The sequence below is a fragment of the Hypanus sabinus genome, chromosome 9, assembly GCF_030144855.1.
Source record: "Hypanus sabinus isolate sHypSab1 chromosome 9, sHypSab1.hap1, whole genome shotgun sequence".
Classification (NCBI taxonomy): Eukaryota; Metazoa; Chordata; class Chondrichthyes; order Myliobatiformes; family Dasyatidae; genus Hypanus; species Hypanus sabinus.
The window spans coordinates 168,336,352-168,361,551 of record NC_082714.1 but is presented as its reverse complement, the minus strand read 5'-3'; the positions used below and the strand labels follow the sequence as shown (position 1 = coordinate 168,361,551).

The 25,200-nt window shown below is 42.7% G+C and overlaps 1 protein-coding gene across 1 annotated transcript in view; it reads right to left on the bottom strand.

Moving 5' to 3' along the window:
* LOC132400034 (myosin-7-like) overlaps positions 1 to 25,200 on the bottom strand; it is a 111,549-nt gene that overhangs the window by 74,018 nt on the left and 12,331 nt on the right. Inside the window, exons 10-16 of the mRNA XM_059981110.1 lie at positions 24,392 to 24,490; positions 20,953 to 21,056; positions 13,015 to 13,153; positions 8,268 to 8,386; positions 6,593 to 6,742; positions 5,476 to 5,646; positions 32 to 211 (exon numbers count right to left, since the gene is read on the bottom strand). Of these exons, the coding sequence (XP_059837093.1) occupies positions 32 to 211; positions 5,476 to 5,646; positions 6,593 to 6,742; positions 8,268 to 8,386; positions 13,015 to 13,153; positions 20,953 to 21,056; positions 24,392 to 24,490 (962 nt within the window). The remainder of the gene's footprint in view (positions 1 to 31; positions 212 to 5,475; positions 5,647 to 6,592; positions 6,743 to 8,267; positions 8,387 to 13,014; positions 13,154 to 20,952; positions 21,057 to 24,391; positions 24,491 to 25,200) is intronic.

Here is a 25,200-nt window from a genome sequence, read left to right as displayed (position 1 = left end):
ATCATGCTTTTGTACAAAATGACTAACTTACCACACCGGCATAATGAACCAGCTCAAAGTGAGCCTCATATTTGCGTTTTTTGTCTGGCCGTGGTTTCTGCAGATTGGGAGATTTGCCAAGGTGATTGTCATATAGCTTGGCTTTGAATGACATGTCTGTGGCTTTTGGGAACATGCATTCCTCTTCCAGGATTGACAGGATACCTAGAGGCTGGATCAAACATGACAATACTTAGTTAGAAATGAGTGTTTTTGGTACTAGATCGAGTCTGTAGTATGAGCACTAGAAATGACTACAAGCTCTAATTTCCAAATCCCTTGGTAATTATTCCAAGATGTATATTTAAATGTTAATTCCAAGAATTTCAAAGTTATAATCTGTATAATCATTAATGTAACCTATTTATATAGCATAAACAGAATACTTAATCAAAATACGGTACTCAAGGTGTTGTATCCAAATGCACATAGTATAAGAAATAAGGTGGATAATCTTGTTACAATATTGCAGATTGCCAGGTATGATGTTGTGACCATCACTGAACCATGGCTGAAGGATGGTTGTAGTTGGGAGCTGAATGTCCAAGGTTACACATTATATCAGAGGGATAGGAAGGTAGGCAGAGGGGGTGATGTGGCTCTACTGGTAAAGAATGGCATCAAATGAGGAGAAAGATGTGACATAGGATCAGAAGATATTGAATCCTTGTGGTTTGAGTTAAGAAACTGCAAGGGTAAAAGGATGTTGATGGCATTTATATACAGGCCTCCCAACAGTGGCTGGGAGGTGTACCACAGGTTACAGCAGGCAAGTCAAAAGGGCAATGTTATGGTAGTCATGGGAGATTTTAACATGCAGGTTGATTGGGAAAATCAGGTTGGTAATGGATCTCAAGAGAGTGAGTTTGTTGACTGCCTAAGAGATGGCTTTTTAGAGCAGTTTGTCATTGAGCCTACTAGGGGATCAGCTATACTGGATTGGGTGTAATGAACCGGAGGCAATTAGGGAGCTGACCAGTTAGCCTGACCTCAGTGGTTGGGAAGAAGTTGGAGTCAATTGTTAAGGATGAGGTGATGGAGTACTTGGTGACACAGGGCAAGACAGTACAAAGTTAGTATGGTTTCCTTCAGGGAAAATCCTGCCTGACAAACCTGTAGAAATATTTTGAGGAGATTACAAGTAGGATAGATAAAGGGGATGTAGTGGATATTGTATATTTAGACTTTCAGAAGGCCTTTGACAAGGTGCCACACATGAGGCTGCTCACCAAGTTAAGAGCCCATGGTTTTACAGGAAAGTTACTCTGAATCTTTTATGTTGCAATGAATAAAGTCCTAACCTATTCAGTCTTTCCTTATAACTCAGGTCCTCCAGGCCCAGTAACTTCCTTGTAAATTTTCTCTGTACTCTTTCAACCTTTTTTAAATCTATCCTGTATGTTGATGGCCAAAACTCCAAATTAGGTCTCACAATAGTCTTATACAATTTAGACATAATATCCCATCTCCTGTATTCAATATTCATATCTTGTATTCCTGTATTCATTTTCGCATTTCCCCCTCCCCCCACTACTTTCAAATCTCTTGGTATTTTTCCTTTCAGTTAGTCCTGATGAAGGGTCTCGGCCGGAAACGTCAGCAGTGCTTCTCCTTATAGATGCTGCCTGGCCTGCTGTGTTCTACCAGCATTTTGTGTGTGTTGTCCTGTATTCAATACTTTAATTTATGAAGGCCTACCTGTTCTTCTAATGTGTATTCTTTGACATTAAGCTCTTAACTATGATTTTCTTTCAGCCACTATTCAGTGATGCCCACAATGTCATATCTGCCAATCTCTAGCTGAGCTACAAGTTTATCTACCTTATTCTGTATATTGCAACCATTCAATTATAACACCTTACAGAGTCATCATTAGAACATTAGTATCATTACAGGACAACAAATAAAATTGACAAAGAACAGATGGATGGGCTGAGAATCACACAGTGATGAGCTGTGAATTATGGATAGATGGGTTGTGAATCAGACATTGCTGAGTTGTGAATTATAGGGAGATGGCTTCTAAATCAGACATTACTGAGCTGAGAATTATAGGGAGTTAGGTTGTAAGTCAAACTTGCTGAGTTGCGAATTACAGAGAGATGGGCTATGAATCAGACATTCCTGAGTTGTGAATTATACAGAGATGGGCTATGAATTGCACATTGATGAGCTATGAATTGCACATTGATCAGCTGTGACTCACAGGTATATAGGCTGTGAGCTATGACCACTTTATATGTGGAATGAGGGAACTAGGTATCATTGAAATAATAGTCATGGAATAGAATTGACCTGTCTTAAACATAGGAGTGGAAGAATAGGATGTATCAAATAGTCACCTCTCCACTGAAAGGAACTATTCGTACCCTATTTGTCAATCTTTGTTTGCTTCTGACTGTAAAATTAACAAAATACTCAAAACCTCAATGAAACACTTATCAGAGTTGTCGCTAAAACTTTATAGTTAGATCATAAGGTACAGGAACAGAAAAAGGCCATTCAGCCCATTATCTCTTCTCTGTATTCATTGAATGAAAGCTCTTTGCATCTACAAATGTCAGTTTTTTAAATCATTGCTACCTTGACAACCTTGATCTGCCCCAGTTATGGGTGTCCCCTCTACACACTCCATCCCACACTCTCTCAACAAGTTTCCATTTCTGAAGAAGGTTCCTTGACCCCAAACATTGATTGATTATTCCATAAGAAATAGGAGCAGGAGTCGGCCATCTGGCTCCTCGAGCCTGCTCCGTCATTCAATAGGATCATGGCTGATCTGGTCAGACTTATCTTCACCTACCTGCCTTTTCCCATAAGCCTTAATTCCCCTACTATACAAAAATCTATTCAACCTTGTCTTAAATATATTTACGGAGGTAGCCTCCACTACTTTATTGGGCAGAGAATTCCACAGATTTACCACTCTGTGAGATGAGGCAGTTCCTCCTCATCTCCGTCCTAAATCTATTCCCCTGAATACTGAGGCTATGTCCCCTAGTTCTAGTTTCACCTACCCTTTCATAATTTTATATGTTTTTATAAAATCTCCTCTCATTCTTTTGAATTCCAGCGAGTACATTCCCAGGCAACTCAATCTCTCCTCATAGTCTAACCCCCTCATGTCTGGAATTAACCTGGTGAATTTCCTCTGCACCATCTCCAAAGTCAGTATTATCCTTCCTCAAGGAAGGAGAACAGAACTGCTCACAGTATCCAGGTGTGACCTCACCAGTACCCTGTACAGTTGCAGCATAACCTCTCTGCTCTTAAATTCAATCCCTCGAGCAATGAAGGCCAACATTCCATTTACCTTCCTGACAGCCTGCTGCACCTGCAAACCAACCTTTTGTGATTCATACACAAGCACTCCCAAGTCCCCCTGCACAGTAGCACGCTGCAATATTTTACCATTTAAATAATAATCTGCCCTTTGATTTTTCCTTCTAAAGTGGATGACCTCACATTTACCAAAATTGCACTCCATCTGCCAGACCCTTGTCCACTCACTTAACCTATCTATATCTCTCTGCAGATTCTCTGTATCTTCTGCACAATTTGCTTTTCCATTCAATTTAGTATCATCAACAAACCTGGAAACACTGCACTTGGCTCCCTCTTCCAGATCATTAATATATATCATGAATAGTTGCGGGCCCAGCAGCCCACCACTCATCATTAATTGACAACCAGAGTAACACCCATGTATCCCAACTCTCTGCTTTCCATTAGTTAACCAATCCTCTATCCATGCTAATACATCTCCCCCAACTCTATGCATGCTTATCTTATGGCTAAAGTCTTCTATATGGCACCTTATCAAACGCCATAATGTCCATCTTTTCCCCTTGATCCACTGTGCTTATTATATCCTCAAAGAACTCCAGTGAGTTGGTTAAACAGGACCTGCCTTTGCTGAATCCATGCTGAGTCTGCCTGATGGTTCCATTTCTTTCCAGATGCCTCACTATTTCTTCTTTAATGATAGCTTCAAGCATTTTCCCAACCTTAGCAGTTAAACTAACTGACCTGCCTTTTACCTACATCCTTTTTTGAACAGTAGTGTGACATTCACCATCTTCCAGTCTGCCAGGACCTGCCCAGTGTCCAGAGAAATTTGGTAAATCATCACCAAAGCCTCAACTATAACTTCTACTGTTTCTTTCTGTACACTGGGATACATTCCATCAGGACCAGGGGACTTGTCTATCTTCAGGTCCACAAGTTTGCTCAGCACTACCTCTTTAGTGAAGGCTATTGTATTGAGGTCCTCACCTCCCATCACATCCTTAACATCTCTGTATGGCATGTTAGATGTGTCCTCCACCATGACAACTGACACAAAATAGTCATTCAAAGCCTCTGCCATTTCCTCATTACCCAATATCAATTCCCCCTTCTCATTCCCCATATGTTCACTTTTGCACCGCTTTATATAATTATAAAAACTTCTACTACCCGTGTTTATATTTTGTTCACGTTTATTTTCATAATCTATCTTCCTTTTCTTTATTGCTTATTTTGTGGTTCTTTGCTGCTTTTTAAGGTTTTCCCAATCTTCCAGTTTCCCACTACTCAGTGACTTTGTACATATAAGCTTTTAGTTTAATGTCTTCTTTTATTTCCTTTGTTATCCAAGGCTGGTTCTCTCACCCTTACTGTCCTTGCTTTTAACTGGAATATACTTTTGTTGAGAACCGTGAAAAATCTCTTTGAAAGTCTGTTCCTCAACAGTCCCACCATATAACCTGTATTCCCAGTCTACACTAGCCAAATCCTCCCTCATCCATTGTAGTCTCCCTTGTTTAGGCATAATACACAGGTTTTCGATCGAACTATTGCACCCTCCATTTGTATGAGAAACTCAATCATACTGTGAGCACTCTTTCCAAAAGGATCCTTAACTACAAAATCACTAACTTTACCTGTCTCATTGCACAGGACCAGATCTAAGACAGCACATTCCCTTGTACTTCACTGATGTTACTTGACCAGCTAATTATTTATACATTTTTTTGTTATTCTTACAGTATTGAATTAATCTTTACTCATTAAACAATATGCAATCCTCAAGTCAATCTGCTGAACCTTTGTTGCACTCCCTCTATCATTAGCACATCTACCATTATGTATGGAGAACAGACATGTGCCAATAATCCTAACGAGGTCCCTCAAGGGCTCCCTATAATTGCAACAAGATGTCTGTATTCTTCCACTCAAATCCTATTGTAGACAGCTGTAGACTTCAAAGAGAAGATGGGCCACAACCTTGGAGGTTGCCCCTAATCAAGTTTAGTATAGGTTAGGGTGCAAGGATGAAGTTGATTAGAACATATTGTCAAACATTACAAAGATCAGAATGTCTAATTATCTGTTCCCTAAGATCAAGCACGTATTTTAGAATTAAAAGAAATATAGTTTATGCAATGATTTTACCTTTTCAATCAGATCAATACAAGCCTGCAGATCCAGACCAAAGTCAATGAAGACCCATTCGATGCCTTCCTTCTTATACTCCTCTTGCTCCAGCACAAACATATGATGATTGAAAAACTGTTGCAGCTTTTCATTAGTGAAGTTGATGCAGAGTTGCTCAAAGCTGTTATACTGGAGTCCAGAGAAGGAGGGAGGAGGATGAAAAAGACAGAAAAAAAACAGATGAAGAAAGAGAGAGGGAAATGGGATATGGAGAGACAAATAGAAAGAATAAGGAAGAAGGGAAGAATTAGCAGGTGAAGGAGAGAAAATAGATTGGAGGAGGGGTGAGGGATTTAGAGAGAAAAAGGGAGGGAAATCCAGAAGAGAGTGGGAAGGGGAGAGGCAGGAAGAGGAAAGGAAAGGGGAAGAGGGAAAGGATAGAGGAGATAGAAGGGATAGAGATGAAAAAATAGACAGTTGGAAAGGAGAGGAGCATGGACAAAGGGGAGAGCAGGTGAGGAGGACAGACAGCAAGAAAAAAGAATCAAAAAGAGTAAGAGAGGAAGGGAAGGTGGGTAAAGAGAGAACATTATAATTAATTAAGAATGTGGTTTGTATGATTGATGAACCAGTACAGTAATCATGAGTGTTATTTCCTGATCCAAATATCATTCTGCAATTTACAGCACACTTAGATTCTGCGTCTTGCAGAGTGGGTGCATTCTCAGTGTGAGAACAACCCCTCCTTAATCCAGGTTATCAGGGGAAGGAGGTCAATGGAGGCCATTGTTCCTCTCCTGGGCATCCCCTCCCCCTATCCATATCTGATACATTCAGCACCAGGTTCCCTTGTGATTCATTCCTTCAAGATGGTTCTCTCCCACCCCACTGGCAACCAATTACCACCTGGTTTGCGACATTGTTGTCTCTCCAGTATAGTATCTGTGCTGATAATCTTCTAGGTACCACACTCAAGAGCAGCTTCAGCAAGGTCATTCAAGCACTTTCTTCAGCCTACGTACTACACTTGCAGTGAGCCAGATCACTATAGATTACAATCTGTGGTCTCTGTGCCTGGTGCTCTGAGACTTTCTATCGGGTTAGTTTTGAAGCGGTTGTATGCTGAAAATCTTACATCAAATATTTCAAAGCCCGCAATGTCCAGGACTCCAATGAAGAACTGTCTCGCAAGCTTTGTATCCAAAGTTTTATTGATGCGTAGAACTAGCCACTTAAACATACGATCGTAAGTGGCCTTTGCCAGTGCCCCTACGGCATAGATGACCTGGAAGAGATAAAATAGCGTTTTACATTTGCTGAATGATTTTCTACAGGAGATCAATAATAACCATTGATGTTCCATTACTGCCTCTTTGACAACAAATAACTTTTATGCAATTTAAAACAGCATTCTAAGAACATCATCAAATGAAAAACAGTGAGCACCAAGAGTAAACATGAGGAAATCTGCAGATGCTGGAAATTCAAACAACACACACAAAATGCTGGTCAGGACGAAGGGTCTCGGCCCGAAATGTCGACAGTGCTTCTTATAGATGCTTCCTGGCCTGCTGTGTTCCACCAGCATTTTGTGTGTGTTGTTTGAGCACAAAGAGTTGTTGATCTCTGTCCCTCCAGAGCAACACACACAAAAAGCTGGAGGAACTCAGCAGAGGAGACAGTCTCCTTCCAGTCTCACTCACTTTGTCTCTAATAGCTTTTGAAGCATTCGGAGATTTTGTCCCAGATCCATTTGCTGTACAAATTGGTCAGGAATCAAAATTTGGAGTGTAATCTGTGTTAGGATCCAGAAACTAACAAACCTTACTGTGTTGTGGAAGCATTTGTATCAAGCAATACAAGGATTTCAGGGAAAAGTCCTTGACCAATTAGTTTGGTAAAACATTCAGCATGGACATGGTGGACTAAAAAGCCAGCCCATTTGTGTGCTGTTCCAAACTCAAGAAGGTTTGAGATGGACAGTTAATCTAAATGATTCTCACATGCAAAGAAATAAGAAAATGAAAAGATGGCGCCTGAACTGAGTGAACAGGAGGCAGGGAAATTTCCCATGTTGCAAGTTCTTATCTTGGTCTGTCTTCTGCCAAATCTTTAGTATGATTATCAATTTGAGGGGCTTGACAGTGGCTCTCTTGCTGAGTCCTGACCAACAGCTCACAAACGTTTTTCATTATCATGTGAAGGGGAATCTTGCCCTCCTGTCGTGTTCAAAACCTCAGCAATTCAAGACCTCTGCCAGATACTCCAAGCTCACAGCCAGGTGCCCAGTCATCCGTGGAGTCTGGTTCAGAGGCCAGAGAGATGCCAGGAAGTGCTTAAGCAGCGTTAGGGCTCATGAAAGAGTACCTAATTGGTACAAATTGTTAGATCTGGTATTCAGGCCGAGTACAGGTCTGTAACAGTCCAGATGGAGAAACAGGGATGGAGAATTCAGGCTGAAGTGATCACATTGTGGTGTGGTCAATATTAAAAATGCATGCAGCAAGTATAGAGTCCAGGCTTTGGAAGACCATGGGCTAAACATTTATATTCTAAGTGCCGAGCCATACAAATGGCAGCTCCTCACCATGAGATTTTCTTACAGTTATTTGCTTGATCATAAATATTGTTGAGCCAAAGACATGGATCAGATTGGCCTTCAATCAGTTGTTAATACATACGATAGGAAATTGATGTGACAGAAGTGTTCAGGTTCACATCTCCATTATTCAAACCACATATTCCACACACTTCACCAACGCGAGGATCCCCACCAGTAATATTGAACCCAATGCATCCTGCTGTAGTACCTGAGCAACAGTCTGTCCCTTGGTCACGTATTCATTTCCTACTTTGACCCGTGGGTGGACGAGAGCTTTCAGCAGGTCAGCAGAACTGATGCCCATCAGGTATGCAGCTTTGTCTGCATCTACAATATGAAGAACCAAGATTGAGCAAACCCTGAGACTGACACCAAAATGTTTATTATACGTTTATAGGGTCTAAAGATTCCCAGCAACAGCAAACTGAGGAGCAGATGAGCAGGCAGATTTTGGAAAGGTGCAAAAATAATGGTGACTTCAACTTCCCTAATATTTATTTGCAACTTCTTAGTGAAGTAGAGTTTGCTAGGAAAGATTCCTGATGCAGAGGTTGAGCAAGCTAAGGCTTTTCTCTTTAGAGCAAAGGAGGTGAGAGGCAACTTGACAGAGGTGTACAAGATGATAACAGTTTGAGTAGACAGCCAGAGCAGAAATGACATAATTTTAAGGTGATTAGAGGAAAGTATAGGGGTGATGTCAGATGTAGTTTCTCCCCCACATAGAGAAGATAAAACTTCTATTTTTTTATATTATCAGTGTTTGTCTTCCATAATGAAAGTGATTAGCAAAGATAATTGTCCCTTGGAATGCAAATGAGTATTGTGCGGGAATGATAAAATGCTATGTGTGCCGGCAGTCTGTGTTCTAAATTGATTCTGTTGGGCAACACATTGCAAAAGGGTATACAACTGCATTCGGACAGGTACAAATTGATTCTGTTGGAACTGGGCCAAACATGTCCTTACCTTGGAAATTACCTAGAGTTACCCATAGTTCTCTATTTTTCTAAGCTCCATGTACCTGTCCAGAAGTCTCTTAAAAGACCCTATTGTATCCGCCTCCACCACCGTTGCCGGCAGCCCATTCCACACACTCACCACTCTCTGCGTAAAAAACTTATCCTTGACATCTCCTCTGTACCTACTTCCAAGCACCTTAAAACTGTGCCCTCTCGTGCTAGCCATTTCATCCCTGGGAAAAAGCCTCTAACTAGCCACACGATCAGTGCCTCTCATTATCTTGTACACTATCAGGTCACCTCTCATCCTCCGTCGCTCCAAGGAGAAAAGGCAGCATTCACTCAGCCTATCCTCATAATAGGTTCTGAATCCTGGCTTCAAAAGCTTTACATACTGTTCCTTTATCTTCTTGACTAAATTCATCACCTCTCTGAATATCCAAGCTTCTCAAATTTCATCCCCGTCCTTCCTTCCAACAGGAACATACCTTTCCTGTACCCTGTGCAATTGATCTTTAAACACTCTCCACATGTCTGATGTGGATTTCCCAGAGAAGAGGCATTCCCAGTTAACACTTGTTAGTTCCTGCCTAATGCCCTTGTAATGTCCCCTACTCCAATTTACCTATCCTTACCTATAGCTATCCTGAAACATAGGGAGTTGTAATCACTGTTCCCTAATTTAGACCATAAGATATAGGAGCAGAAGCAGGCCATTTGGCCCATCGAGTCTGCTCCACCATTCAATGATCCAATTTTTCCAGTCATCCCCACTCACCTGCCTTCTTCCCATACCTTTTGATGCCCTGGCTAATCAAAAACCTCTGCCTTAAATGCACCCAATGACTTGGCTTCCACAGTCGCTCGTGGCAACAAATTCCACAGATTTACCTCCCTCTAACTAAAGTAATTCCTCCGCATCTCTGTTCTAAAAGGACATCCTTCAATCCTGAAGCCAGGCCCTCTTGTCCTAGACTCCCCTACCATGGGAAATAACCTTGCCATATCCAATCTGTTCGAGCCTTTTAACATTCATAATGTTTCTATGAGATGCCCCCTCATTCTCCTGAACTCTAGGGAATACAGCCCAACAACTGCTAGACGTTCCTCATACAGTAACCCTTTCATTACTGGAATTATTTTCTCTGAACCCTCTCTAATGTTCAGTATATCCTATCTAAAATAAGGAGTTCAAATCTGCACACAATACTCCAAATGTGTTCTCAACATCACATCCCTGCTTTTATATTCTACACCTCTAGAAATGAATGCCAACATTGCATTCGCCTTCTTCACCACCAACTCAACCTGGAGGTTAACCTTTAGGATATCCTGCACAAGGACTCCCAAACCCTCTGCACCTCTACATTTTGCATTCTCTCCCCCTCTAAATAATAGTCTGCCCATTTATTTCTTCCACCAAAGTGCATGATCATACACTTTCCAAAATAGTATATCATTTGCCACTTCTTTGCCCATTCCCCTAAACTACCTGTCTCTCTGTTCAATTGGCCAGGCTCATTACCCAACACCAGATATAGTATGGTCTCCTCTCGTCCACATATTGATTTTAGAAACTTTCCTGGATACACTTAACAAATTCAGCCCCATCTAAACCTCTTACACTAAGAAGGTCATGGATAGTCAACATGGCTTTGTGAAGGGAAGATCATGCCTCACGAGCCTGATTGAGTTTTTTGAAGAGGTAACAAAAGAAATTGATGAGGGTAGGGCAGTGGATGTGGTCTACATGGACTTTAGCAAGGCATTTGACAAGGTCCCTCAGAGGAGATGCATCCAGAAAGTCATGAGGCATGAGATAAGTGGAACCTTGGCTGTTTGGATAAAAAATCGGCTTAAAGAAAGAAAGCAGAGGGTAGTTGTGGAAGGAAAGTATTCTGCCTGGAGGTTGGTGACTAGTGGAGTGCTGCAGGGATCTGTCCTGGGACCCCTGCTATTTGTGATTTTTATAAATGACCTGGATGTAGAGGCAGAAGGATGGGTGAGAAAGTTTGCAGATGACACGAAGATTGGAGGAGTTGTGGATGGAGCTGTAGGTTGTCGAAAGTTAGAAGAGGATATAGACAGGCTGCAGAGCTGGGCAGAAAAATGGCAGATGGAGTTCAATCCGGACAAGTGTAAGGTGATGCATTTTGGAAGGACAAATCAGAAGACTGAGTACAGCATTAATGGTCAGTTACTTAAGAGTGTGGATGAACAAAGGGACCTTGGGGTTCAAATCCATACATCCCTCAAGGTCGCTGCACAGGTTGATAGGGTAGTTAAGAAGGCCTATGGGATGCTAGGCTTCATTAACAGGGGGATTGAGTTCAAGAGTAGAGAGGTCATGTTGCAACTCTACAAATCTCTGGTGAGACCGCACTTAGAGTATTGTGTTCAATTCTGGTCACCTCATTATAGGAAGGATGTGGAAGCTATGGAGAGGGTGCAGAGGAGATTGACCAGGATGTTGCCTGGATTGGAGAATAAGTCATATGAAGCAAGGTTAGCAGAGCTGGGACTTTTCTCTTTGGAGCGTAGAAGAATGAGAGGGGACTTGATAGAGGTCTACAAGATTATGAGAGGCATAGATAGGGTGGACAGTCAGTACCTGTTTCCCAGGGCACCAATAGCAAACACCAGAGGGCATAGATAAAAAATTAAGGGAGGGAAGTTTAGGGGAAACATCAGGGGTAAGTTTTTTTACACAGAGGGTTGTGGGTACTTGGAATGACTTGCCAGGGATGGTGGTGGAGGCTAAGACATTAGGGGTATTTAAGAGCCTCTCGGACAGGTGCATGGATGAAAGAAAAATAAAGGGTTATAGGGTAGTGTGGGTTTAGTACTTTAAGGATTATATGGGTCGGCACAACATTGAGGGCTGAAGGGCCTGTACTGTGCTGTAGTGTTCGATGGTTCTAAGGTCCCTGTTTATATTAGAGAAGTAAGAAATCCCCAATGATAATAACCCTATTATTTTTACACATTTCCTTAATCTGATTACATACCTGGTTCTCAATTTCTGGTGGCTATTAGGGGGTCTGTAGTACCATCCCATCACGCAAGGGTGTGATTGTGCCCTTCCTATTCCTGAGTTTCACCCAAATGGACTGAGTGTCCGACTCCTCAGAGTTCAGCAATGATATTGTCCCTGATAAGAAGAGCAACTCCATCCCCTCTTTTACTTCCTTCTCTATCTTTTCTAAAACTTTGAAAACCTGGTACATTAATTACCTATTCCTGCCCCTCTCTCAAACAAGCTTCAGTAATGGCCACAACCTACAACTTTGAAGTTCCATGCTCCAAGTGTATCTGAGGAGCAAACCCTTCGGGTACTCGGTGAGGCATTGCAACTTCTTGCATTCTACGTACATATGGCACACAGAATCATTTGGGGTCCAGGAATGATGGTTAGTCAGCTTGCAATTCCATGAACCAGCCTAAAATATGTTGCACAAGATTGCTCTAAACAATACCCTCCACCCCAGGACTGCAATGTATAATGGTAGTTTGCTTAGCATTTAGGATTAGGATCCCAGGAGCAAGACTGCTAATTCAATCTGAGTTAACGGAGCCATTATGCACATAATGATGTATTACTGACAATGCTGTTGTGCTGGAAAACTGGCATTAACATATGTTGCTGCACACTGCTGGGCAAGCAACCTCGGTGTAAGCAACAAGATGTGAATCACTGCCTTCCCCATCAGCATCCCTGCAGCCCATGGATTCTCACAGCTTGGTGTGGAGACTGCCTGTGAGATGGGTAGATGGGTGTTGGCTAGTGTAGAGCGATATCCTGACCGACACAGCAAATGCTTGGCACATACTTACCGTGTTGGCAGGCTAAACCACCCAACTAAAACTCTCATCCTGACCCTCATCCAACCAAGCACAATTCATTTCTACAGAAGCACCAGCAGACAGAGTATGAGTTTGTGATAGATACTTGAGGGAAAGTTACTCTGTACCTATGAGCCAAGCCATTGACCTTACTTTCAGTTCCATCTGGTTCTGCTTGCTCCTCTCGTTGTTTCTGTTTGAACTTCAAATTTCCGAAGTGCATGATTGCTCCCACTATCTTGTAGCAGCCATACTTCTCGTCTGTGCTGAAGCCCAATATGTCCATGGCATGCTATTCAAAAAAAACCAAATATAAATAATTTTCCATGTTTATACTTATTTCAATGTCAGTTTCTGACAATGCATTATTGTTCTCTAGACCATGAATTGACTACCTCTAGACCCTGTAGAATTACTTCTACCAGCATTAAGGATGCATCCTAAGATAGTACCCTTTGCCCAACCACAACCAGCGTGGATGTGGAGAGGATGTTTTCTATGGTGGGGATATCCAGAACTAGAGGACATAGCCTCAAAATTAAGGAATGGGCTTTTAGAACAGAAGTAGAGAGGAATTTTTTTGGCCAGTAAGTAGTGAATCTGTAGAATGCTCTGCCACAGACTGCAGTGGAGGCCAAATCTGTGAGTATATTCAACGCAGAATTTAATAGTTTCCTGAGTAGTCAGAGCATCAAAAGATATGGTGAGAAGGCAGATGTATGGGGTTGAGTGGGATCCAGGATCAGCCATGATGGAATGGCAGGGCAGACTCAATGGGCTGAATGGCCTAATTCTGCTCCTGTCTCTCATGGTCTTGTGGTCTTATGGCATAATTTGTATTACTCCACATCAATCAACTCGTGTAGTGCTATGGGAGGAGAGTGAGATGAGGGAGACAACCAAATTTCACTTTCAAAGAGCAGATGTAGGACATTTAGTCCCAGCTGCCAACCGGATTTCAACCATGCCCAATAGTTCCAACAAATCAGAAAGAGGATGATATTGGTCTATGAATAGAAATGCTCCCCAAACTGTGGAATGTCCAAGAACTATCACTCTTGAATAATCTCCTCTCTCCCTGTACATCTGAGCTACAGATGATGGCTATATGGCTGTGGCTACATTTCTCAGAGAAGCCCTCTCTACTCTGCCAAAATACTCTTGGGGATCTGCTGAACTACCTTTCTGCTCTAGTTTGTGTGCCTGGCAGTTATGTGGTCCATCTGTCTCCAAGGACCGGAATTATAGGGAAAGGTTGAATAGGTTAGGACTTCAGAAAAATGAGGGGAAATCTTACAGATTTCTACAAAATTATGGGCATAGATAGGATAAATACATGTATCCTCCCCCGCAACCCTCCAAGGATATGTGAGACTGGAACTAGACATCATAGGTTGAAGATTAAAGGTGATATATTTAAAGGGAACTTGAGGGGGAATTTCTTCACTCAGAAGATGGTGTAAGTGTGGAACAAGCTGCCAGCAGAGGTGCTGGATAAGAGTTCATTTGCAATATTTAAGAGAAGTTTCGATAGGTACCGTTCATAGATAAACAGAGTGTGGAGGGCTATATTCCTAGTGCAGGCAGACGGGACTAAGCAGAGAAACAGGTAGGCATGCACCAAATGGGCTGTAGGATCTGTGCCTGTGCTGCAGTGGTCTATGACTATATGACTGATTTGGAACTGGATCCACATTCTTTTCAGCTACCTCTTTTAGAAGCCTGGGTGTTGTCCATCCAGTCCAGATAACTTATCCACCTTCAGACCTTCCTGTTTCCTAAGCACCTTCACATTAGCCTTGCTGTAATTTTCATTAAAGAATTTCAATACTGAAGTTGGAAGAGAAGCCTGAATGGAGAAATGCTGACATGGAAATCTGAGGAAGGTTTGAGAGTGGCTGCACAATCAGACTTTTGAGGTAAATGGGAGATTGGAGATGGAAGATGTCATAAAGAATTTATTGTGACAGATGGTAATCGTGGCTAAACATTGCAACAAACATGTGCAAGAAAATAGTAGTAGGAACAGGGATGTTGCCTCTCAAGTTTGTTCTGCTGTAGAATATGTTCATGGATGATCTGCTTCAGGACTCTACTCTGTTGTACTAGTTCCATCTTGCCCTCAGTTCCTTGATCTTTCAAACATTTATCTAACTCTTCCTCAAATTCCTCTAGTCATACAGTTTCAACAACCCTCCAAAGTTGAGAACTCAAGAGATTTACCATCTTCTATGTCAAGAAATTCAAAGGAACCTCTTTCAACAGATCACCCTCATATCTTGAAACAATATTCCCTTGTTCAAGACCGTCTTAGTAATGAAAATGTCTCAACATCTTCCCTGCAATGCCCCTTTGAGATCTTGTATGTTTCAATAAGTTACCACCTCATTCTTCTAAATTTAATTTTTGTTTTAGCTTGCTGTTAAAGGACAATTCTGCTATCTTTGGGATGATACATAAATCATTTCTGGATTTCTTCCATGGCTAGTCTATCTTTTCTAAGATAAAGGGATTCAGGTTGTCCAAAGAATTTCAGGTGCAGCCTCACCAACACCCTGCAGAATTGTACAATGCCTCTATTACTAAACTCTAAACCCCCTTACTATAATATTGTCATAAAAGGGGCGATGAGAATGGACCCAAATGCAAGACACAGACACTGAAATACTAGGAACTGGACTGGACTAGAGTTAGGGATGGGACTGGACACGGTCTAGGAGCTGGGATAGGAACACAGACTTAGGCTAGGACTTTGGCTAGGAAAGCGGGACCAGGACATGGAACTGGGAACTAGGAGCCTGGGCTTGGACTTCGAGCCAGAGACTGGACAAGGACCCAGAAACTGGGTCTTGACTCAGGCTCGGACCCCAGAACTAGGCGAGGACATGACGTGGCTACGGAACTGTACACGGTATGGCTACAGGACTAGACGAGGCTTGGGTTCTTCAAGGCTTGGCTGCAGAACCAGACGGAACTCCTGCACAGGACAGGACAAGAACCCAAAGCCTTGACTCAATCTTGGGACACCTGAACACGGAGTCTTGGTCTTGAGAGAACAGGAACACAGAGCCTAGGTCTTGAGAGAGACAGAAACACAGAGCCTAAGTCTTGAGAGAGACAGGAACACAGAGCCCAGGTCTTGAGAGAGACAGGAACACAGAGCCTAGTTCTTGAGAGAACAGGAACACAGAGCCCAGGTCTTGAGAGAGACAGGAACACAGAGCCCAGGTCTTGAGAGAGACAGGAACACAGAGCCTAGTTCTTGAGAGAACAGGAACACAGAGCCTAGGTCTTGAGAGAGACAGGGACACAGAGCCCAGGTCTTGAGAGAGACAGGGACACAGAGCCCAGGTCTTGAGAGAGACAGGGACACAGAGCCCAGGTCTTGAGAGAGACAGGAACACAGAGCCCAGGTCTTGAGAGAGACAGGGACACAGAGCCTAGGTCTTGAGAGAGACAGGGACACAGAGCCTAGTTCTTGAGAGAACAGGAACACAGAGCCTAAGTCTTGAGAGAGACAGAAACACAGAGCCCAGGTCTTGAGAGAGACAGGGACACAGAGCCTAGTTCTTGAGAGAACAGGAACACAGAGCCTAAGTCTTGAGAGAGACAGAAACACAGAGCCCAGGTCTTGAGAGAGACAGGAACACAGAGCCCAGGTCTTGAGAGAGACAGGAACACAGAGCCCAGGTCTTGAGAGAGACAGGAACACAGAGCCCAGGTCTTGAGAGAACAGGAACACAGAGCCTAAGTCTTGAGAGAGACAGGAACACAGAGCCTGTCTTGAGAGAGAACAGGAACACAGAGCCCAGGTCTTGAGAGAGACAGGAACACAGAGCCTAAGTCTTGAGAGAGACAGGAACACAGAGCCCAGGTCTTGAGAGAGACAGGAACACAGAGCCTAGGTCTTGAGAGAGACAGGAACACAGAGCCTAGGTCTTGAGAGAGACAGGGACACAGAGCCCAGGTCTTGAGAGAGACAGGAACACAGAGCCTAGGTCTTGAGAGAGAACAGGAACACAGAGCCTAGGTCTTGAGAGAGACAGGGACACAGAGCCCAGGTCTTGAGAGAGACAGGAACACAGAGCCTAAGTCTTGAGAGAGACAGGAACACAGAGCCTAGGTCTTGAGAGAGACAGAAACACAGAGCCTAAGTCTTGAGAGAGACAGGAACACAGAGCCCAGGTCTTGAGAGAGACAGGAACACAGAGCCTAGGTCTTGAGAGAGACAGGAACACAGAGCCTAGGTCTTGAGAGAGACAGGGACACAGAGCCCAGGTCTTGAGAGAGACAGGAACACAGAGCCTAGGTCTTGAGAGAGAACAGGAACACAGAGCCTAGGTCTTGAGAGAGACAGGGACACAGAGCCCAGGTCTTGAGAGAGACAGGAACACAGAGCCTAAGTCTTGAGAGAGACAGGAACACAGAGCCTAGGTCTTGAGAGAGACAGAAACACAGAGCCTAGGTCTTGAGAGAGACAGGAACATAGAGCCTAGTTCTTGAGAGAGACAGGAACATAGAGCCTAGGTCTTGAGAGAGACAGGAACACAGAGCCTAGTTCTTGAGAGAACAGGAATACAGAGCCTAAGTCTTTAGAGAGACAGGAACACAGGGACATAGAACACAGAGCCGGGACCCCTCCTTAGGAACAGAACTTGGGGCCGGGGTTCTACACAGGGTCAGGACCTCTCCTAGGGAGCAGGATATAGGGCTGGGACTCATACACAGAACACAGAGAGACGGTTCCCAACACAAGGTAGCGGCAAATGGCTAGACCTACCTAGCAAAGGTGTGGACACAGAAATGGCTTCCAACACAAGATAGCAGCAAACAGCCGGACCTACCTAGCAAAGGCGTGGACACAGAGACAGTTCCAAGCAATGATAGACAGTTCCTTATCCAGACACAGCAAGGCTCCGGTCTTGCTCCGGCGGTAGAACTTGACAGCGATACAGGCAAGATTGCAAGCAAGGCTTCAAGAGGAAGATGAAAGGAAGGGAAGTGTCCAGCCCAAAATGAGAATCAGGTGCCTCAATTAGAGCACCCAACAGAACAAGGGAAAACCAGAAAACCTGGAATAAGGAACGATGGACCAGACCATGAACTGGAATGCGGACTTCACGGACCGGACCATGACAAATATAATACCCGAGGGCTTACTTTTAAGGTGATTGGACAAAAGTATTGGGGGGGGATGTCAGAGGTAGTTTTATTTTACACAGAGAGTGGTGGCTGCATTGAACATGCTGCAAGGGGTGGTGGTAGAGGCAGATACATTGGGAGCTCTTAAGAAACTCATAGACAGGCACATGGATAATAGAAAAATAGAGGGTTAAGTAGGTGGGAAGGGTTAGATTGATCTTAGATTAAGATGATAAAAACCATAAGATATGAAGCAGAATTAAGCCTTTTGGCCCAAGGAGTTTGCTCCGCCATTTTGTCATAGCTGATCCATTTTTCTCTCAGCCCCAATCTCCTGCCTTCCCCCACACTCGTATTGCTTCATGCCCTGACCATTGAAAATTTCTGCATTAAATATACGTACAGACTTGGCCTCTACAGCTGCCCAGGGCAATGAATTCCACAGATTCATACTCTCTGGCTAAAGAAACTCCCCCTCATCTCCGTTCTAAAAGGACATCCTCTATTCTGAGGCCGTGTTCACCGGTCTTGCACTCTCTCACCAGAGGAAACATCCTCTCCACATCCACTCTCTCAAGGCCTTTCACCATTTGATAAGCTTTAATTAGGTCACCCCTCATTCTTCTGAATTCCAGTGAATACAGGCCTAGAGTCACCAAATACCCTTCATATTTCAAGCCGTTCAATCCTAGAATAATTTTCGTGAATTTTCTTTGAACTCTCTCCAGTTTCAGTACAGTTTCTAAGATAAGGCGCCAAAATTGCTTTCTATACTCTAAGTGAGGCCTCACCAGTGCTTTATAAAGTTTCAACTTTACATCCTTGCTTTTATATTCTAGTCCTCTTGCAATGAATGCTAACATTGTATTTGCCTTCCTCACTACAGACTCAACCTGCAAATTAACCTTTAGGGAATCCTGCACAAGGACTCTCAAGTCTTTTCGCACCTCAGTTTTTGTATTTTCTCTCCATTTAGAAAATAGTCAACCCTTTCATTTCTTCTACCAAAGTGCATGACCATACACTTCCTGACACTATATTCCATCTGCCACTTCTTTGCCCATTTTCTTAATCTATCTCAGTCCTTCTGTAGCCTCTCCACCTATCTTCCTATTGTCTGCAAAATTTGCAACAAAGCCATCAACTCCATCATCCAAATCATTGATATATAATGTAAAAAGGATCAGTCCCAACACTGACCCCTGTGGAACACCACTAGTCACTGGCAGCAAAGCAGTAAGGGTTTCCTTTATTCCCACTCTTTGCCTCCTGCCAATCTGCCATTGCTTTATCCATGCTAGAATCTTTCCTGTAGTACCATGGGCTTGTAACTTGTTAAGCAGCCTCATGTGTGGCATGTTGTCAAAGGCCTTCTAAAAATCTCAGTGCACAACATCAACCAATTCTCCTTTGTCTATCCTGCTTGTTATATCTTCAAAGAATTTCAATAGATTTGTCAGACAAGAATTTCCCTTGAGGAACCCATGCTGACTACAGCCTATTTTATCATGTGCCTCCAAATACCTTGAAACTACATCCTTCCCAATATCTTCCCAATCACTGAGGTTTGACTAACTGGCCTATAGTTTCCTTTCTTCTGCCTCTCTCTCTTTTTGAAGGAGTGACAATTGCAGTTTTGCAGTCTTCTGAAACCATTCCAGAATCTAGTGATTCTTGAAAGATCATTACTAATGCCTCTACAATCTCTTCAGCCATCTCTTTCAGAACCCTGGTTCAAGTGACTGATCTACCTTCAGACCTTTCAGTTTCCCCAAGAACCTTCTCCCCATTAACGGTAACTTCACAGATTTCATAACCCCCGACACCTGTAATTTTCATGATACGGTACTAGAATAGGTTATAAGGTCGGCACAATATTGTGGACCAAAGGGCCTGTACTGTGTTGTAGTTTTCTATGTTCTCATAAAGGCCAATAAGCCGTTAGCTGCCCTAGTAATGTGCTGCACCTGCATGGTAACATTTAGTGTTTCATGTAGGTTCCTCTGCATTCCACTCATTCACATTACCTCTCCACTTAAACAACCTGTTTTTGATCTCTTCTGACAAAGTGGATGAGCTCACATATTCCTACATCAAACTCCACTGGCCAAGGTTTTCCTCTACTCATTCAACCTATCCATTGCCCGTTGCAAAGTCCAAATGTTATCACTTCATCATGCCCTCCCACCTACTGTTGTGTCAGACACTCTAAGACAATAAATAATTGAGGGTGAAGAACTGATTGATTCTTTAACACCCCACTAGTTACATCCTAAGAAAACACACACATACACACACACACACAATGCTGGAGGAACTCAGCAGGTCAAGCAGTATCTATGGAAATCAAAAAAACAGTTGATGTTTCAGGCCAAGACCCTTCTTCAGGAGTGAAATGGAAGGGGGAACACACCAGAATAAAAAAGGTGAGGAGAGGGGAAGGAGGCTAACTATAAGGTGATAGGTGAAGCCAAGTGGGTGGGAAAGTTAAAGGGTTGTATAATGAGGAATCTGGTAGGAAAGGAGGGTGGACCATAGGAGAAAGAGCAGGAGGAGCAGACGGAGGGGTAAGCTATAGAAAGACAGCAGAGATCACTGAGGGGAAAGAGGGTTGCTCCACTGCAAAGTCTCTATGTGGAACGCCTAACCTGAAGAAGTTTAAACCTTCTCTTCGATGGGAGTTCAGTGAAACTTTCTCTCACTTCTCCCTCACTGAAATTTTTGCTGTCTGCCTATCACTTTCCCCTGGGTTGCCTCCTCCTTCCCTTTCCCCTATACTCTAGTCTCCTCTCCTATCAGATTCCTTCTTATTTAGCCCTTTACTTTTTCCACCCACTTGGCTTCACCTATCATCTTCCAGCTAGCCTTATTTTACACAGCAACATATATCAAACACCACTGCTGTTTTCCCTTTCCCCTCACGACCAATTAATATCTTGAAACACTTACATCTGTTGCCATGAGCTCTTCCCCATCATCCAGGTTATCCACTAAAACAACTCCTTGAGAGCAGAAGTGGTAATCAAAGGGATTGTTGCTTACCAGTAACATATCTGGAAAAGAGAAACATCATCAGTGTCACAGGGGACATTCTAAAACTGAGAAGAGGGCATTTTCCCAACCCAATCCTTTCAGGATTAAGTAGTCATAGAACACAGCAGCACATACTACTTATTTGCCTAATCCCATCAACCTGCACCCAAACCATAGATCTCCATATCCTTCTCATCCATGTACCTATCCAAATTTCCCTCAAAAGTTGAAAATCGAACCCAAATCCACCACCTCCCCGGCAGCTCATTCCACACTCATGCCACCCTCTGAGTGAAGAAATTCTCCCTCATCTTCCCTTTGAACATTTCACCTTTCACCCTTAGCCCATAACCTCTATTTTTAGTCTCGCACAACCTTAGTGGGAAAACCTGCTTACATTTACCCTATCTATACCCCTCATAATTTTGTATACCTCTGTCAAATCTCCCCTCATTCTCCTACACTCCAGGGAATAAAGTCAAGTCAAGTGTACAATTTATTGGAAAACTGCAGTGAAATGAGCTTCCTACAGAAAGGGACATTTGCCCAAACAATAATGGATAAGGAATGTTGGCAAACCTGAGGTGATATTATTCAAGATACATTACAAATGGCAGCCCCTCCTTTCCACAGTTTCCTGTTGGCAGTATGAGGTAAAGAATGAGAAATTGCCTCTTTGGTAGTTTCCTGATCATGAACAAGGCAGCAATCCCAAGGAAAGGGAAGAGGGGTGCATTATCTATACTGTGCTAGAGTTGTAGGATCGTGCTGATCTCCCACCTGCGTTATTTTGATTCTGAATGTATAGAGTTTTTAAGATGAATCCAGGTGTGTTCATCTCAAGGCTCTGATGGGTGCATCATCCTCCTTTGGACCAATCTGATTTGCCATGTATTTTTTTCTTACAATTTTCTTTGAAAACAGAAATATACCAAAATGCCTGGAGTGATCTGTTTTTATGATTAGGATGGGCCTTTACAAGGACACTTGGTACAAACTCTTCTGAGCAAGAGGAGCCACCTAAGGACGAGTCTACTTAGACAAAGCCTATGGAGAAGCAAATAAATTGACAATACTGAAATAGAAGCAGAATATGAAGAGACAATCAGCATGTCATTAATACCTGTGGAACAAGAAACAAATCTAATGTTTGGCAAAGCTAACTTATTTCTCTTTCCACAGACACAGCGTTACTTTCCTGCATTTTCTGTTCCAGCTTCTGCTGATTTTTTTAGTTACACTAGTTACTAGCTGTATAATATTCTCGGTGTACAGTTGCAGCAGAGCTAGATCGAAATTGCAAGCACTGTAATACTGGAGATCGATGTTTCTTTTCGTCACCAAGAAATAATGTGGATGAGGAAATCCTCCCTCTTCTAAAAATTAAATGTTCTTCAATTTCCTTCATTTTGCTGCCAGAGTTCACTAAGTATCTGAATGAGGTCTGCTATCAGCAATGGGCAAATTGACCAACATCATTCAGCAAGGAAGGGGTATCAGTGAATAATCACAACATCCTTCATGATAAATTGTGCTGCTTTTACCCATCACAGTTTTCCAAAACATTAATTGTCAATTAAACCCTGTAGAAACAATTCTAAGAATTACTATCACAAGGATCACCATAGCAAATTAACTGACTTCAATGTCTCTCCAGCTCAGTGGGAAACCCCAGTCCTTCAACAGGCTACTTGCATCAGGAGACTTTTTAAGATATCTGATCGTGTTTCCCTCTATCCTTATTTTTCTTCTTTCCTCTTTAATTTCCTGTCTGGATTCAAATGATTCTAGTTTCCTCTCCTCCCCAGCCTTTCCACTGCTCATTTCCCAATGCCTTCAGACAATTGGTTTAGGCCAGGGGTTCCCAACCGGGGGTGCAAGATGGAATTTTAGGGGGTGCGACAAAGAGTGGCTTGTGTGCTTGAGTGACAAGTCACGAGTCATCACTCAGCCAGCTGCCAGTGTGCCTTGAGAAGTGGTAGTAATGTTTGCCCCAAGCACACTCCAGTCTCCCGCTGCCCGAGTCGAGAGACATAAACTCACTCCAGTCTCCCACTGCCCGAGTCAGCATTGAGGATTCTCATCAGTGTTACCTGGGAGTTACACCTCAGAGTTGATGAATCTCATCAATTTACTGTTTACAATTTTTTCTGAATAAATTAAAATCTAATTGCTCAATTTATATTTGTATTTTATGCACTGAGTTAAAAGCTTATTTTTTTAAGTTCAATTTGTTCATCCGCAGTATTGTATGTGGTTCAATAATTAGAAATTAGACTTCTTTATCTTCAAATGTGATATTACTTTTGTAGGGGGCGCGAACATTAATCAAACATTTCCTAGGGGTGTGGGGCATAGAAAAGGTTGGGAACCACTGGTTTAAGCCATACTGTTGATTCCATTGTTCTGATGTGCTGCTGTCTTTTTTCAAATGTCCTCAGTGCACTCCTAGACAAGAACATGTAAAAACTTAAATGTTTAATTGTAAGTTTAAATAACTTACATATTTCTACAGATATATGGAGAAGAAGATTCTGATTGGTTGCATCACAGCCTGGTGGGGAGGCTCCAATGTAGAGGGTTGGAAACATTTGCATAAGGTTGCTCAGCTAGCTCCATCACAGGCACAATCCTCCCCATTACTGAGGACATCTTCAAGAAACTGTCCCTCAAGAAGGTGAGATTCATCATCAAGGACCCTCACCCACCTGGGACATGCCCTCTTCTCATTACTATCATTGAGGGGGTACAGAGGCCTGAGACCCACACTCAACAATTTAGGAAAAGTTTCTTCCCCACCACCATCATATTTCTTAACAACCTATGAACTCATGAACAATAACTCATTATTCATCAGTTATTTCTGCGCTACTTATTTATTTCTGTAATTTATAGTAAATTTTATGCCTTTTGCACAGTACAGTTGCAGAAAAAACACATTTCATATCATATAAATCACTGATAATCACCCTGATTCTAATTCTGAAAGGATTTGGCTCTGTCCTCCATTTCAGCCAAATCAGGCCCACAGATTTTGCAGTGTGGCTGCTTGAAGTTCAGTAATAGGGCAAACATCTTCACCAAGTGGCCATTTCCTAACATGATGCTGAACAATGATATTTTACCCAGCCTTTGATGTTCATGCAGACAGGGTCCACTGGATCTTGAATAGGACAATAAAATTGGTTGGCATTATTCTGTGATACCATAAGCAGCTGTGTTTGGTTGGACTACTTCTACTATCCTCATCAGCATATATACCTCAAGAATGCTTTAAACTCATAGAGGTTGGTTACGTTGTCAAGTTATTAGACCGGAGAGCATTTTACCATTTGGGAGTGAAGTTTACACTCACCGAAAAGCTCTGGTTTTATGGCGGAGAATATCTGGTAATAAATGTGGTAGCTCCTTTCACCAGGCTGCTGGAATATCACTCTTGATTTTTCAAGAAGATCTAAAAGTCAAAGGTTAGATATTATGACAGTTCCACAAATGTTTCCCTCGTTACCAAACAGAATGGTGCAGCACAACTAAACTGACTATGAAGAAACAATATCATAGGACCTATGAATCCCCTTAGATTCCTTCTTCACCTTTCCTGCCTATCCCCTCCCTGCTTCCCCTCCCCCATCCCTTGATCTTTCCTCTGATTGGTTTTTCACCTGGCACATTCCACCCTCCCCCCTGCCCCCTCCTTCTTCAGTCCTGATGAAGGGTCTCCGCCCGAAACATTGACTGCTCCTTTCAACGGATGCTGCCCGACCTACTGAGTTCATCTAGCTTATTTGTACGTGTTATCTGACCACAGCATCTGCAGTGTACTTTGCGTTCATAGGACCTAAAGTTACTTCTGACACTGGGCCCTGTCTGGAAGTAGGAGACAAGGCTTCACTAAATAACCACGAGTTACAATACAGCTCTTCAAGTCCTTCATAATTGTTGGAAATTATGTTTTATCCTCCTTGCTCTGTTCTTCTTCACAATTTGAAATAACTTGTCAGTATCTATTCTGTCAGACCCTTCCATAAGGAGGATAATTTGCAGAGGATGGTTCTAATTCTCATATATAGAGTTGGAATAGATAGGTCCTTTCCAGGCCAAAGGGATGAAGCTAGTCTCCAAGGGTCAGCTCTTGGCTCTTAATTATTTTACTATTTACGTTAA